General features: G+C 40.2%; 1 protein-coding gene across 1 annotated transcript; it reads left to right on the top strand.

Annotated features, from left to right (window-relative positions):
- Positions 1–4486: 4486 nt before the first annotated feature.
- LOC123770187 (uncharacterized) lies at positions 4487–9966 on the top strand. The gene is made up of 4 exons (XM_045761861.2): positions 4487–6044; positions 7954–8175; positions 8292–8417; positions 8761–9966. The coding sequence occupies exons 1-4, from the start codon at positions 5957–5959 to the stop codon at positions 8925–8927; spliced, it is 603 nt and encodes a 200-aa protein (XP_045617817.2). The 5' UTR covers positions 4487–5956; the 3' UTR covers positions 8928–9966.
- The last annotated feature ends 2101 nt before the right edge of the window (positions 9967–12067 follow it).

Below are 12067 nucleotides of genomic sequence, written 5' to 3'. Positions count from 1 at the left end.
GTGGACGGTAGAGCGACGGTCTCGCTTCATGCAGGTCAGCGTTCAATCCCTGACCATCCAAGTGGTTGGGCACCATTCCTTCCCCACCGTCCCATCCCAAATCCTTATCCTGACCCCTTCCCAGTGCAATACAGTCGTAATGGCTTGGCACTTTCCCCTGATAGTTCCCTTCCCTTCCATATAGTGAGCACCTGTATAACAAAACATTGTCACATCCAAGCTGTTGAAATATATTTTAGTGTGTTGAAGTGCTTTCTTTTCCCGATTGATTGTACAAATTTTCCCCAATTGATGAAATTTTCTCTGAACAATATAGTAATTAAGACACCTAAACTGAAAAATGTCGAAACAATATCAACAAAAATTTTAATTCCATATAACTATATGTAATAGAATTGTTCATCAATGTAAACAAAAAATACAATATTCCAACTTTTGTTTTATTGTTTTATTTATACATCTACATACAGCGTTGAGGGTTGGTTTCTGAAGAGAAATAATTAACACAACAAATTTCGGTGACATTAAAAATGAGTTAAAGCCTTTTGTCATTATATCGCTAGCGGATAGCGGGTGCTACACTTAAGGGTACACTGAGGTTTACTCACCGAGAGGCATACCCCGCTCCTCGGTGTACATACACTGAGAGCTTACTTAAGATTTGGACTACGTTCAGGACTACAGCATAGTTGCTGGCTGGTCAGTAAACTGTTGTGGTGACCTTAATAACCCCCTCCAGAGGATGACAGGTCATAACAGGTCTCAAGAGATTGATAAGTCTTAATAATCCGCCATTCAAATTCAAATTCAAATAAGTCAATTGAGGTATAAATACACTCAAAGGGGACGAGGTAGCTCAAACTATTCTCACCCCGTTTAGTACAACGTGTTCATATATATATATAGACACATCACAAGCAATCAACAAGTCACGGACATTCTGAGTGATAAATATATACGTTTCTTCCTTTACACGTGGAATCAAACTTCCAATCCGCCATAGGTTGATAGACCTTACTAACCAGTGTTATGAACTCCAGGTAGCCTCATGAGGTAGGTCTGCCTTGTGAGAGATATTCCCCACCTGACTAGATAAAATGAATTAAACCAAGAAAACGTCAGTAATTATGACTAAGGGGAAGGCGAGCAGAGGGCAAGCATCTTTAAGAAACGAGGTAAGATAAGATGTCGACAGTATGTTATGAGACGTGACGTGAACGGAGGTCTTAAGTCATTTGAGTCGTGAGAGTCGACGGGGACGGATGTACGTCGTTGCTTCCTATGAAGAAGGAAGTGTGGGAAATTTTTACCCACTATATCTATAATCATCTAAGAAATGTATCATATCTTTATCATATCAAAATCATTATAGAATCATTATAGATTCATTATACATCTTGATCCTAGATGACAATGCCCCTAGGATCACGTATGCCATAGGGCCCTATAGGTGCCTACGTGACTTTGTGCATGATCTCTCAAGGATCCAGAAGCTTCTAGAAGGATTTCTTAATTAAAAAACTTTTGGAACATGATTTGATTTCCGGTAGGGATTATAAATCGAATCCTTAATAAGAATCAGTGGTACTATCAAGTACTACTTATAATCTTTATATCCTATATCTAATTTTATTATAATCACATCTTATCTCAATCATAAGTCTAGACAGTAAAAATAATCAATCAATATTCATTGAAGGCTACCGTGCTCTGGGAGCATGGGGGGTTGATGGCTGAGAGAGAAGCGCCCACGACACCCCGCGGCACTACGCGTTTGTTGACAAAACAGTGAACAAGTGTGAGGGTACCTTAGCGAACATTACTTAGCTCAGGACACCTTATCGAATTATCTTTATCACCAGTGAACACTCTCAAGAACTGGGGGAGTACCTGGACAATATATCAACAAGGAAAATTCCTAGAACATTTATATAAGTGTAGAGTGGAGCACACAGTGACTCTTATCTCTACCTTCACCATCAACTATCATCCTTCTGCAACCGCAGTTAAAGAAAAATCACGTAGCAATGCTATAAGAACAATCTACAGCAAAGCTGTTATATAAAATATCGTGCCTAAACTCGCGACAAGAGAGTTATCAAGTCTGGTACACTGTCAGACAGGCATTCCAGCAGTCAGAGAAGTATATTGATGTTATTGAGTATTGATTGGCCAATTGTATGCTTGTATGACTTGAATATCCTATAAGTCTGTCTGTCGGTTATAAAGCGAGGCAACGCCTCATATTTCAGTAAGTTTATTAATATTGTAGTACAGCAGTTGAATCTTTATCCAAGCACTAAACCTCATGAGAGTCCATTGTGTAAGAAAAGATTCAGTCACGATAAATGAACAAGACATCATGAGCGTCCATGGTGTGGGAAAAGATTCAGTCAGGCTGACTGTACTCATCATATAAAGTGAAAATAAATACATCTGCATATATACTTGAATATATAAATTAAGTTAACAATTGCTTGCTTAGTTATTTTTTAAGTTATCATATAAGTTCATTTAATTGAATATAATTTCTAGTACTTAGTAACAGTACTTAGACTACATTTAAAGTCATTTATTATACTTTTACAATTTAAAGTGTTGTTTATAGTATAAGAATATATTAGCTGTTAATAGTTATGGTGCTAGGCTAGACTATGTACATGTTTAAATCTTTGATTTAAACAAGAGCCAGTGTTCAGTCATATGACTGAATTTATTAAATCTTATCCTTGTATAAAATACAAGCTGATGTGAGATCCCTGTCTACAGGTGGATTGGAACTTCTATCAACTAATTCATTCACCCCACCTGCCCCTTACAGCCCACAATCTCATTAGGAAAAGTGGAGCTAGGATTTACGACCCTAGCTAGAGATTTTAGTTGAATTAATTTGCAGACAGTAATTTTTAATTTAGTTCAGTACAAGTCCATGGTAGTCTCCTCTCATCTCAATCCCAGCAGGTTTTTTCCACAGGAAGTTTGTAGCTCATGGTGAAGAATTTGAGAGAAACTTACGAGATCAGCATGTGAGGAAGCTGTTCGAGGACGACGTGTAACGTATCTCTGGTATCTTGGTAACGATATAGGGGCGGCCTGAAGCCTATTGAGTGGTCGTGCCTTTGTGGACCCTACTGTGGGAAAATCCTTTTAGTGACTCAATTGAACAGGCGTTCCTGTGTGGCAACTGTTAGGCGACTTCTCACGCTCAAGTCTTGACGCGTAGGAGCCGATAGTGGCAAGTTCAAGAGGAATTTGTGGACGACCTGGTAGGGCGCCATATTTATTGCGCCGGTGGACAGGCGTCGTCGCACCATCCTTCAGCGGTTTGTACAGTGGAACTACACGTTTATAATGGAGTTTGTAGAGTGGAACTACACGTGTAAGATGGAATTTCAATAGTGAAACTCCATGTGTATGAAGAAGCTTGTGTAGTGGACCTACATGTGTATTATGAAGCCTGTGTAGAGGAACTTCACGTGTATGATGAAACCTATGTAGTGGAACTGCCTGTAGATGGTGGAACTTCAGGTAACAGTGGTACCTGATGGACAGGAGTCGTCGCTAATGAAGGAAGCAGCAACATAGGAGATTCAAGAGTACCTACTTAATTCGAGGACTCATGGATAGATGAACCTAATAATGGTTTTCAGGACGTAATACAGAGTTATATGGACATCATTATTGTTTGAGGGAGTGCATGAATTCATGTGTCATGAATGACGCAGTGCAAGCTTAATGTTTTCTTGTTTGAGTTAAATTACAAATACAAATACAAATATTTATTCAGGTAAAGTGCATACATACAAGGTGAAATACAAAAGTTGATGGATTTATAGTTAGAGCTAGTACATACAATGCCTAAAGCCACTATTACGCAAAGCGTTTCGGGCAGCGAAACAAGCAAAACAAACAAACGAACAAACAAAATTAAATGTAAGTTACCTAGCCCAGACGGTGAGAAGGGGCAGGAGATTGCAGGTGAAGATTAAGCTGCCTCCTAGTGTATTATATTTGTTGGAGCACCGGTATTATTTAAGCGTGATGCTAATTTATTGGACCTGATGATAATACTATCTGTTATTTCTTTATTCTTTGGGTTTTTGTAATAAATGTCTATCTGTAGACGCCTTTGCACTTGTCCTGGTGAGAAATTATATAGAGAGAGAGAAACGGTTGCAGGTCGGTCGACAGAAGACATAATATCATAAAGGAGAACTGGAAGGAGATCATCCCAAAGCAAGGACAGAGAGGATAAGTCATGGTGGCCCAGATGGATGTGATTTGACAAACGGGGCAGGATTTGAGCCGATTCCCCAAATAAAGTGACGTTGAGCCCCTTCTCCATAGGTAAGACTATTACAGGGGTGATTCTCTAGTGTGTGTTCCATTGGTGAAAGTAGTAGCAGGGATAGTAATTAATATTTATTTCTATATTATTTTATTGGGGGTAGCTGATAATAAAATACAGTAGTTCCCCTCCCAGATACCATCCAGAGAATGATGTGCCTTAATAACTCTATATAGGTTTATAGGTCTTAATAACCCTCCATAGGTTGATAGACCTTAAAAACCCTTCATAGGATGAAAGGCATTAATAACAGTTCATAGGTTGATAGGCCTTAATAACCTTCCATATGTTGATAGGCCTTATTAACCCTCCATATGTAAGTCTTAATATGGAATGTCTATCAAACCCCACCATAGGCTGATAGACCTTAATAACCGTTCATAGATTGATCGGCCTTTTTTGCTTCAAGCCTCAGTACTTCAAACCTTTGTACTTTAAAGCTCTGTACTTCAAACCTTTGTTCATTAAAGCTCTGTACTTCAAACCTTTGTTCTTTAAAGCTCTGTACTTCAAACCTTTGTTCTTTAAAGCTCTGTACTTCAAACCTTAGTTCTTTAAAGCTCTGTACTTCAAATTTCTGTACTGTAAACTTCTGAACTTATATTTTCTGTTTGCCTGTAGTACAAATGTATTACAAAAGAAAGACCACAAAAGACACTTGCAACGCCCGCGAGGATGTGGCCTGAGGAAGTTCACTGATTCCTGTGTCACAAGGCTCCGGACATGGCGCCAGACTCCTGTGTCACAAGGCTCCTGACGTGGCGCCAGACTCCTGTGTCACAAGGCTCTTGACGTGGCGCCAGACTCCTGTGTCACAAGGCTCCGGACATGGCGCCAGACTCCTGAGTCACAAGGCTCTTGACGTGGCGCCAGACTCCTGTGTCACAAGGCTCCGGACATGGCGCCAAACTCCTGTGTCACAAGGCTCCTGACGTGGCGCCAGACTCCTGTGTCACAAGGCTCCGGACATGGCGCCAGACTCCTGAGTCACAAGGCTCCTGACGTGGCGCCAGACTCCTGTGTCACAAGGCTCTTGACGTGGCGCCAGACTCCTGTGTCACAAGGCTCCGGACATGGCGCCAGACTCCTGTGTCACAAGGCTCCGGACATGGCGCCAGACTCCTGTGTCACAAGGCTCCGGACATGGCGCCAGACTCCTGTGTCGCAAGGCTCCTGACGTGACGCCAGACTCCTGTGTCACGCAGCTCCTGACGTGACGCCAGACTCCTGTGTCGCAAGGCTCCTGACGTGGCGCCAGACACAGGTGGCTCCCGGAACCAAAAACAAGAGAGCTGTTACGTCTGTAATGCGTCCAGCATCCAACACCTGTTCTTATAGCAGGTGTTTTGTGATCTGTGTTGACTTCCCGAGCAGAAATAATTCAGGAGAGAGAGGTAACTCAGTCAGTCGTCAGCCACACTTCATCAGCCTAGGTCGGACGCTATTGGCCCGTCTCCACTCGCTCAAGCCAACATAGACTGAGATTCTGAACAATACGTGGGTCGCGATATATAGTTTCTGAGGCTCTCACAGACGGCACTCGACCTACAGCAAAAGGGGTACTCCAGGCAGGACCAGCAGCCCACTCACCAGCAAGACACCGCAGCAATGAAGTCCTGGCACTTGCTGACCCTTGTGGTCGTGTCCCTAGTCGAGGCGGGAACCCACACACAAGGCCGACACGACCATGTTTCCGGTGAGGTAGGCTACTTGAGATTTTCTGCTGTCGTCTTGATTTTTGTTTTTGATTTTCCTGATTTGCTTACGGATATCAATTATAAATGTCTAAGAAAAGTGTAACAGAATGTAATAAAGTAAGTAAAGCATATTGCATAAAATAATAACAAAGGACGGGTTGTAGGAAAAGAAAATACTCTAGTGTTCAGGGTCAATCTACAAGATCCACTTTGAATGCCCTTATTCTCTTCTCCGAGGGTCTGGGTCCCTACAATTGCACCAATGTCTAAGGTATATATATATATATATATATATATATATATATATATATATATATATATATATATATATATATATATATATATATATATATATATATATATATCCCCTACGGATGTTTTTTTTAGATTCTACCCTAGATTCTATTGTTTGTTATACAGACAATGCATTACACATTTAATAAGGAATTGTAATGACACATCTATAAGAAATGTGCGATACATTTTCAAAAGAATATAAAAACTTGTTATATTGTCAAGAATCTTAAAAGACATTAAAAAAAATGAGACGCTCATCTAGCTCAAGGAAGCCATTATGAGGTTGTGTTGAGAACACATTCTCGGTTACATATTATTTATATGTGTCTGGTCGCTTTCAAAGCTTTAACAATAGAGACTTTTAATATAGTTAGCGTAGTCGATTTACAACCGAATGTACCCGGGTTCGATTCTCGTGCAGGGCGAAACGTTTGAGCACGTTTCCTTATGCGGTTGTTTACCTAGCGGAAAATATACAGCAGAGTTAGGCGACTATTGTGGGTTGCATCCTGAGGGACGTCGATAAACCTAAACTGTCTTTCTGTCCTTTATAATAGAAAACCATGTGTATAAAACTGTATAACAATATATAATGATATCATGTGATATATAATCGTACCTGCGCAAGTTTCCTACATCAAGACACTTTTCAAATATTCTTCCTTTATGAATATGAGTCTAAAAATAATATACAATTCCTTCGAAGAATAAGTGACAATCGGAGGCTAAAATATATTAGTAAAAATATATTATTATCACAGTCCAAGATAGAGATTGTTCCGTATGTATTACAGATGTAAATATAATTGTCAGATATTTCTATTGCAAACTATATGGAAGGAGCGTGACTATTTATTAAAATATTTGAATACGATGGGTAGTATATATTATTATTACGATTATTATTATTATTATTATTACACAAGGAAATCACAATAGTGCTATTTTCTCATTATAATTATTTGTTTATTCTTTCAGATGATGGAGCTGGAGATGAGAAAAACTAGACAGAAGTTAGAAATTAAGAGAACCAAAAAAGAGACGAAGCACAGTTTGACACAGACACAGCGCCGGACACACAGGCTGTACGAGTGTCCCCATAAAGACAATACAACACAATATATATATATATATATATATATATATATATATATATATATATATATATATATATATATATATATATATATATATATATATATATATATGTGTGTGTGTGTGTGTGTGTGTGTGGAGCTGCCGTGCATGGGTCTCATAGACATTCTGAAGTTTCTTTTATGATTATGTTCTAATGTACAGAGATTGATTAGTGAAGAAGTGTTTTCATGTGAATTTGAAGAGGAGGGCCGGGGATGTGATGGACAGAAACGGTGTGTGTGTGAGAGGAAAGATTCCTGCGTGTTCTCTTAGTTTTATATAGAAGAACTCAATCTTTTCTCACAGCTTTACATAGGATACAAAACTGTTCTTTTAGTATTAAAGAGAAGGGCTCAACTTTTCGCTTATTATTATATAGAAGGACTCACACCTGTTCTTGTTCTAAAGGTGATCCATGAGAACTTGTCACATTATTATATACTTAATCATTTAGATTTATTATTTTTCTTCAAGACGGGGATTTGAAATATGGATCAGGACAAAGCCACGAACACGGACACAGCCACGAACATGAACACAGTCACGAACACAGCCACGAACTGGGGTGTTCAGCTCAGCGACTGTGCGACGAGAACGAGGGCGTGTGCAAGCGTTCGTGCAACGGTCCGATTGAGAACGAGGTACACGCCGGCTGCAGTGGGAGCGGTTGCAAGTGTTGCACTCGTAAAAATACTAGTAAGTGTATGCTTTTATATTTTATATTGCTTTTATTATTTTTTATATATGTAAGGGTAAAAATTAAAAAATAAATCACCCTTCTACCACACTACAAGAGTGACTATGTCTTGCAGAGTGTACCAGCACCGAGGAGTGTAAGGAGCACAGGGGGAAGTGTACACAGAGCAAGTGTAAGAGCACTGAGGTACAGATACGAGGCGGGTGTAGAGGACGAGGCTGCCGCTGCTGTGCCCGCTCGTGTTAGTGCTCTATTATACCTCTATACTACTCAACAAACTCTTGTGTCATAACACAAATAATAATAATAATAATAATAATAATTATTAATAACAGTAAGAATTAATAATAATAAAAATAATGGAACTCCCAAATGAAGTAAAAATAGCTCAACCCATATTTTATTATATGAAATTTTGCTCAGTCTAGCCTCAACTGTCTGTATAATGACTTGTTAGAAGCAATTAAGGATTAAAAATCACTTGATGTATTAATAAATTTCTCCATGATGGATTTTTACCAAAGTATCATAAAAGCCTAAAGAAACAGCTTCGTTGAGATAATATTAAGGTTTTGTGTTCTCAGTCCGCGACGGAGGAGAGGTGACCGCTGGAGGCGAGGCTGTCGGGGTGAACAATGAAAAAGGAACCAGCGAAGAGCAGACTAAAGAAGAGACTGTTGTGAAGCAGGAAGGAGGGGAAGAGTCTGTAATGAGAGGAGACGAGGACACTGGGGAAGAGGAGGAAGAATAGCAGATGAGCTACAGTTGAAACAAAAATATATACACACACATACACTATAACAACAATAACATGATGCGAGTACGCCATCACTAACATATGTCTACTACCAGTACTGTAGCATGATACATTACTGATTACTAGTACCTTAGCATGATACATTACCTACTACCAGTACCATAGCATGACACATGCCTACTACTATAACTTGATGTACTACCTGCTACCAGTACCATAACATGATACACTACCTACTACCACTACCATGACATGATACCCAGTACCATAACAGCAACAATAACAAACTAAGTGACCATTGTTACCATATGATACATACCATAACCGACGATAACTTACCATGTGTTACATGAATTACTTCATAATGATGGAAATAACATGTAAATGTACATGTTAATCTTAACTCTCGTACATGTTACATGTACATCTTAACATGTACAATAATGTATTAAGCTTAACTGGTATGTTTCACACATTTTACTCGTCATATTGCAATATGTTTAGAATTTTCAATGGTGATAGCTGGATAAGTTTTGATTTTGATGTCAAGAGTTTGCTTACAAAACATGGGTTTTAAGATATCATAGTGTATGCGTGTTTACTTCTGCCGGACTAGGCTGTTGAGAAACGAAAATTGTATTTAATTTTAGACAGTTTTGAAAAATTTTACATGATTAACTCTCTGCATATGCAATCAAGCCTCGACCAGGAACGGCAGCCTATTAACACAACTTGGATTTAGGTTTAGTTTTGAAATTTTTTACATGATTAACTCTCTGCATATGCAATCAAGTCTCGACCAGGAACGACAGGCTACTAACACAACTTGGCCCCTAACCTGTCAAGGAATAACAACCAAGGTATCCTAGCTAAGGTGAGGCAGCCATAACAACCCAGCCTTCCAAATTGACAAGACCTCCATCGCCATTCCTTACTTGCTTTCTTGGTGGTGTTTTCTGAGGCATTTTCTCTGGGGGATTTTGTATTTTGTTTCGTTTGATTTTATTACACAATAAAAAATATAATTACAGAACACGAGTTTAATTATCCTTACGCAAAACATTAGTTTTACTTTCTTATAGTAAAGAGAAGAAAATATTAGATTTTAAGACAAATTAAGGACACTGTAAGGAAGTTGGCACATGGGATATACATACACTGAGAGGTATACCACGTTTCTCGGTGTATATACACTGAGAGGTGTATCCAGCTTCTTGATGTATATACACTGAGAGATTGCTAGTCCTGGACTATGTTCAGGACTAAAGTATTCTTCCTGGTTTGTCAGTTAGCTGATATTGTTGCCCTTAATTAACCTCCCAGCGGTTATTAAGAGCAAAAAGGCAATTAGCAGGAATATTTCCCCCGAGAGGCCTATACCCCAGCTCGTCAGTGTTTATACACTAAGAGTCTACTACTGGATTATGATTTTGACTATAGTATACTTGCAGATTGGTCAGTAAACTACTGTGATTGCCTTAATAACACTCCAGCGATTGACAGGCCTTAACCAGAGATAACACCGAGCACCTTGTTTCACGTACATACACTTTATAGGGGTGTACTCCGCTCCTCAGGACACGCAAATCCTTGATGAATCCTGGACTAGAGCGACCAGATAGTCACACTCGTCCTCCAGGGAACTGGAACTCTCTCAAGTCCGGTGTATAGAGTTGCCTTCTCCTCACCTGGTCACGCCTGTTCACGCTCCCACGGTGCCAACCCCGTCACGTCGGTTGGGGAGCCAGCCTACCAGTTGGCCTACCACCAGTGTGTTACACCCTATTCTGTAGGTGTATCCACAACCCTCTGTTTTGGTGCCACCTATTCTGTAGGTGTATCCACGCTCTCAGTCTTCTTGGATACTATTTTGTAGGTGTATGTGCTCTCCCCGGGCTTGTTGCACCCTATTCTGTAGGAGTTTCCACGTCACCGGCCCTGTTGCACCCTATTCTGTAGATGTATCAACGCTCTCAGGCATGTTGCACCCTATTACGTAGGTGTATCAACGCTCTAAGGTATGTTGCACCCTATTCAGTAGGATTATCTGCTCCTCTGTTGCCTAACACCTGCTACTGATCTAACCGCACGTATTTTTGTTTTCATGACTCAGGTGTCATGCAAGCACCTTTATGAACCTGTATTTCTGCATAAGAAAAAACTACTGGAATGTTTGCAGAGGTCACTTGGTATCCTCATGCGATGGTGAGGTTGGAAAATTGTCAATCATTTGAGTTGGATGATAGTGAGCTTGTCAACCTGCGTATTGTTCCTGTGCTTACTTTTTTTTTTATCTTACATCTGTACACCTGTTCAGTCCAGGCACAGCTGTATTCGTTTGTATAACATGAATAAAGGTTCTAAATTTCGAGTTATTGCTGATTCCAGCTTCATTTATATGGTTTTATAACATTTTTACAGTTTTTCCCCTTGTCTGTCTGTCTGTCTGTCTGTCTGTCTGTCTGTCTGTCTGTCTGTCTGTCTTTCTGTCTTTCTGTCTTTCTGTCTTTCTGTCTTTCTGTCTTTCTGTCTCTCTGTCTCTCTGTCTCTCTGTCTCTCTGTCTCTCTGTCTGTCTCTCTCTCTCTCTCTCTCTCTCTCTCTCTCTCTCTCTCTCTCTCTCTCTCTCTCTCTCTCTCTCTCTCTCTCTCTCTCTCTCTCTCTCTCTCTCTCTCTCTCTCATTTTTTGACCATTCATTTGTCTTAAGGTGTTTACCACTGGGATTTATCAGAGCGCGTTACAAAAAGTCTCCGGCGTGACAATGGCTGTGTCAGCCGCGTGAGAGACTGGAGAAGTAATTGCCTGTAAAGCCCACTGGACAAGGCGATCTCGTACGCGTTTTTCACTCGTGGAGCGACACACAAGGAAGATCCGGCTGCTGGTTTCATCACGTCCTGAACCTCGACACATATTCCTAGTCGATCTACGGCTTGCCCAACACACACACACACACACACACACACACACACACACACACACACACACACACACACACACACACACACACACACACACACACACACACACACACACATTACGGTTGAGAGGCAGGACCAAAGAGCCAGAGCTCAACCCCAGCAAGCACAATTAGGTGAGTACACGCACACACATACTTAGGGGCCTCGCGGCTGAGTG

Source organism: Procambarus clarkii, chromosome 45, assembly GCF_040958095.1.
Source record: "Procambarus clarkii isolate CNS0578487 chromosome 45, FALCON_Pclarkii_2.0, whole genome shotgun sequence".
In the NCBI taxonomy this organism is placed as follows: Eukaryota; Metazoa; Arthropoda; class Malacostraca; order Decapoda; family Cambaridae; genus Procambarus; species Procambarus clarkii.
This window is presented reverse-complemented; position numbering and strand designations above follow the sequence as displayed.

Coding starts and splice junctions, on each gene's coding strand:
- LOC123770187 (XM_045761861.2), top strand. CDS start 5,957: ATGAAGTCCTGGCACTTGCTGACCCTTGTGGTCGTGTCCCTAGTCGAG. Junction 8,176..8,291: donor TTGCACTCGTAAAAATACTA/GTAAGTGTATGC, acceptor TATGTCTTGCAG/AGTGTACCAGCACCGAGGAG. Junction 8,418..8,760: donor CCGCTGCTGTGCCCGCTCGT/GTTAGTGCTCTA, acceptor TTGTGTTCTCAG/TCCGCGACGGAGGAGAGGTG.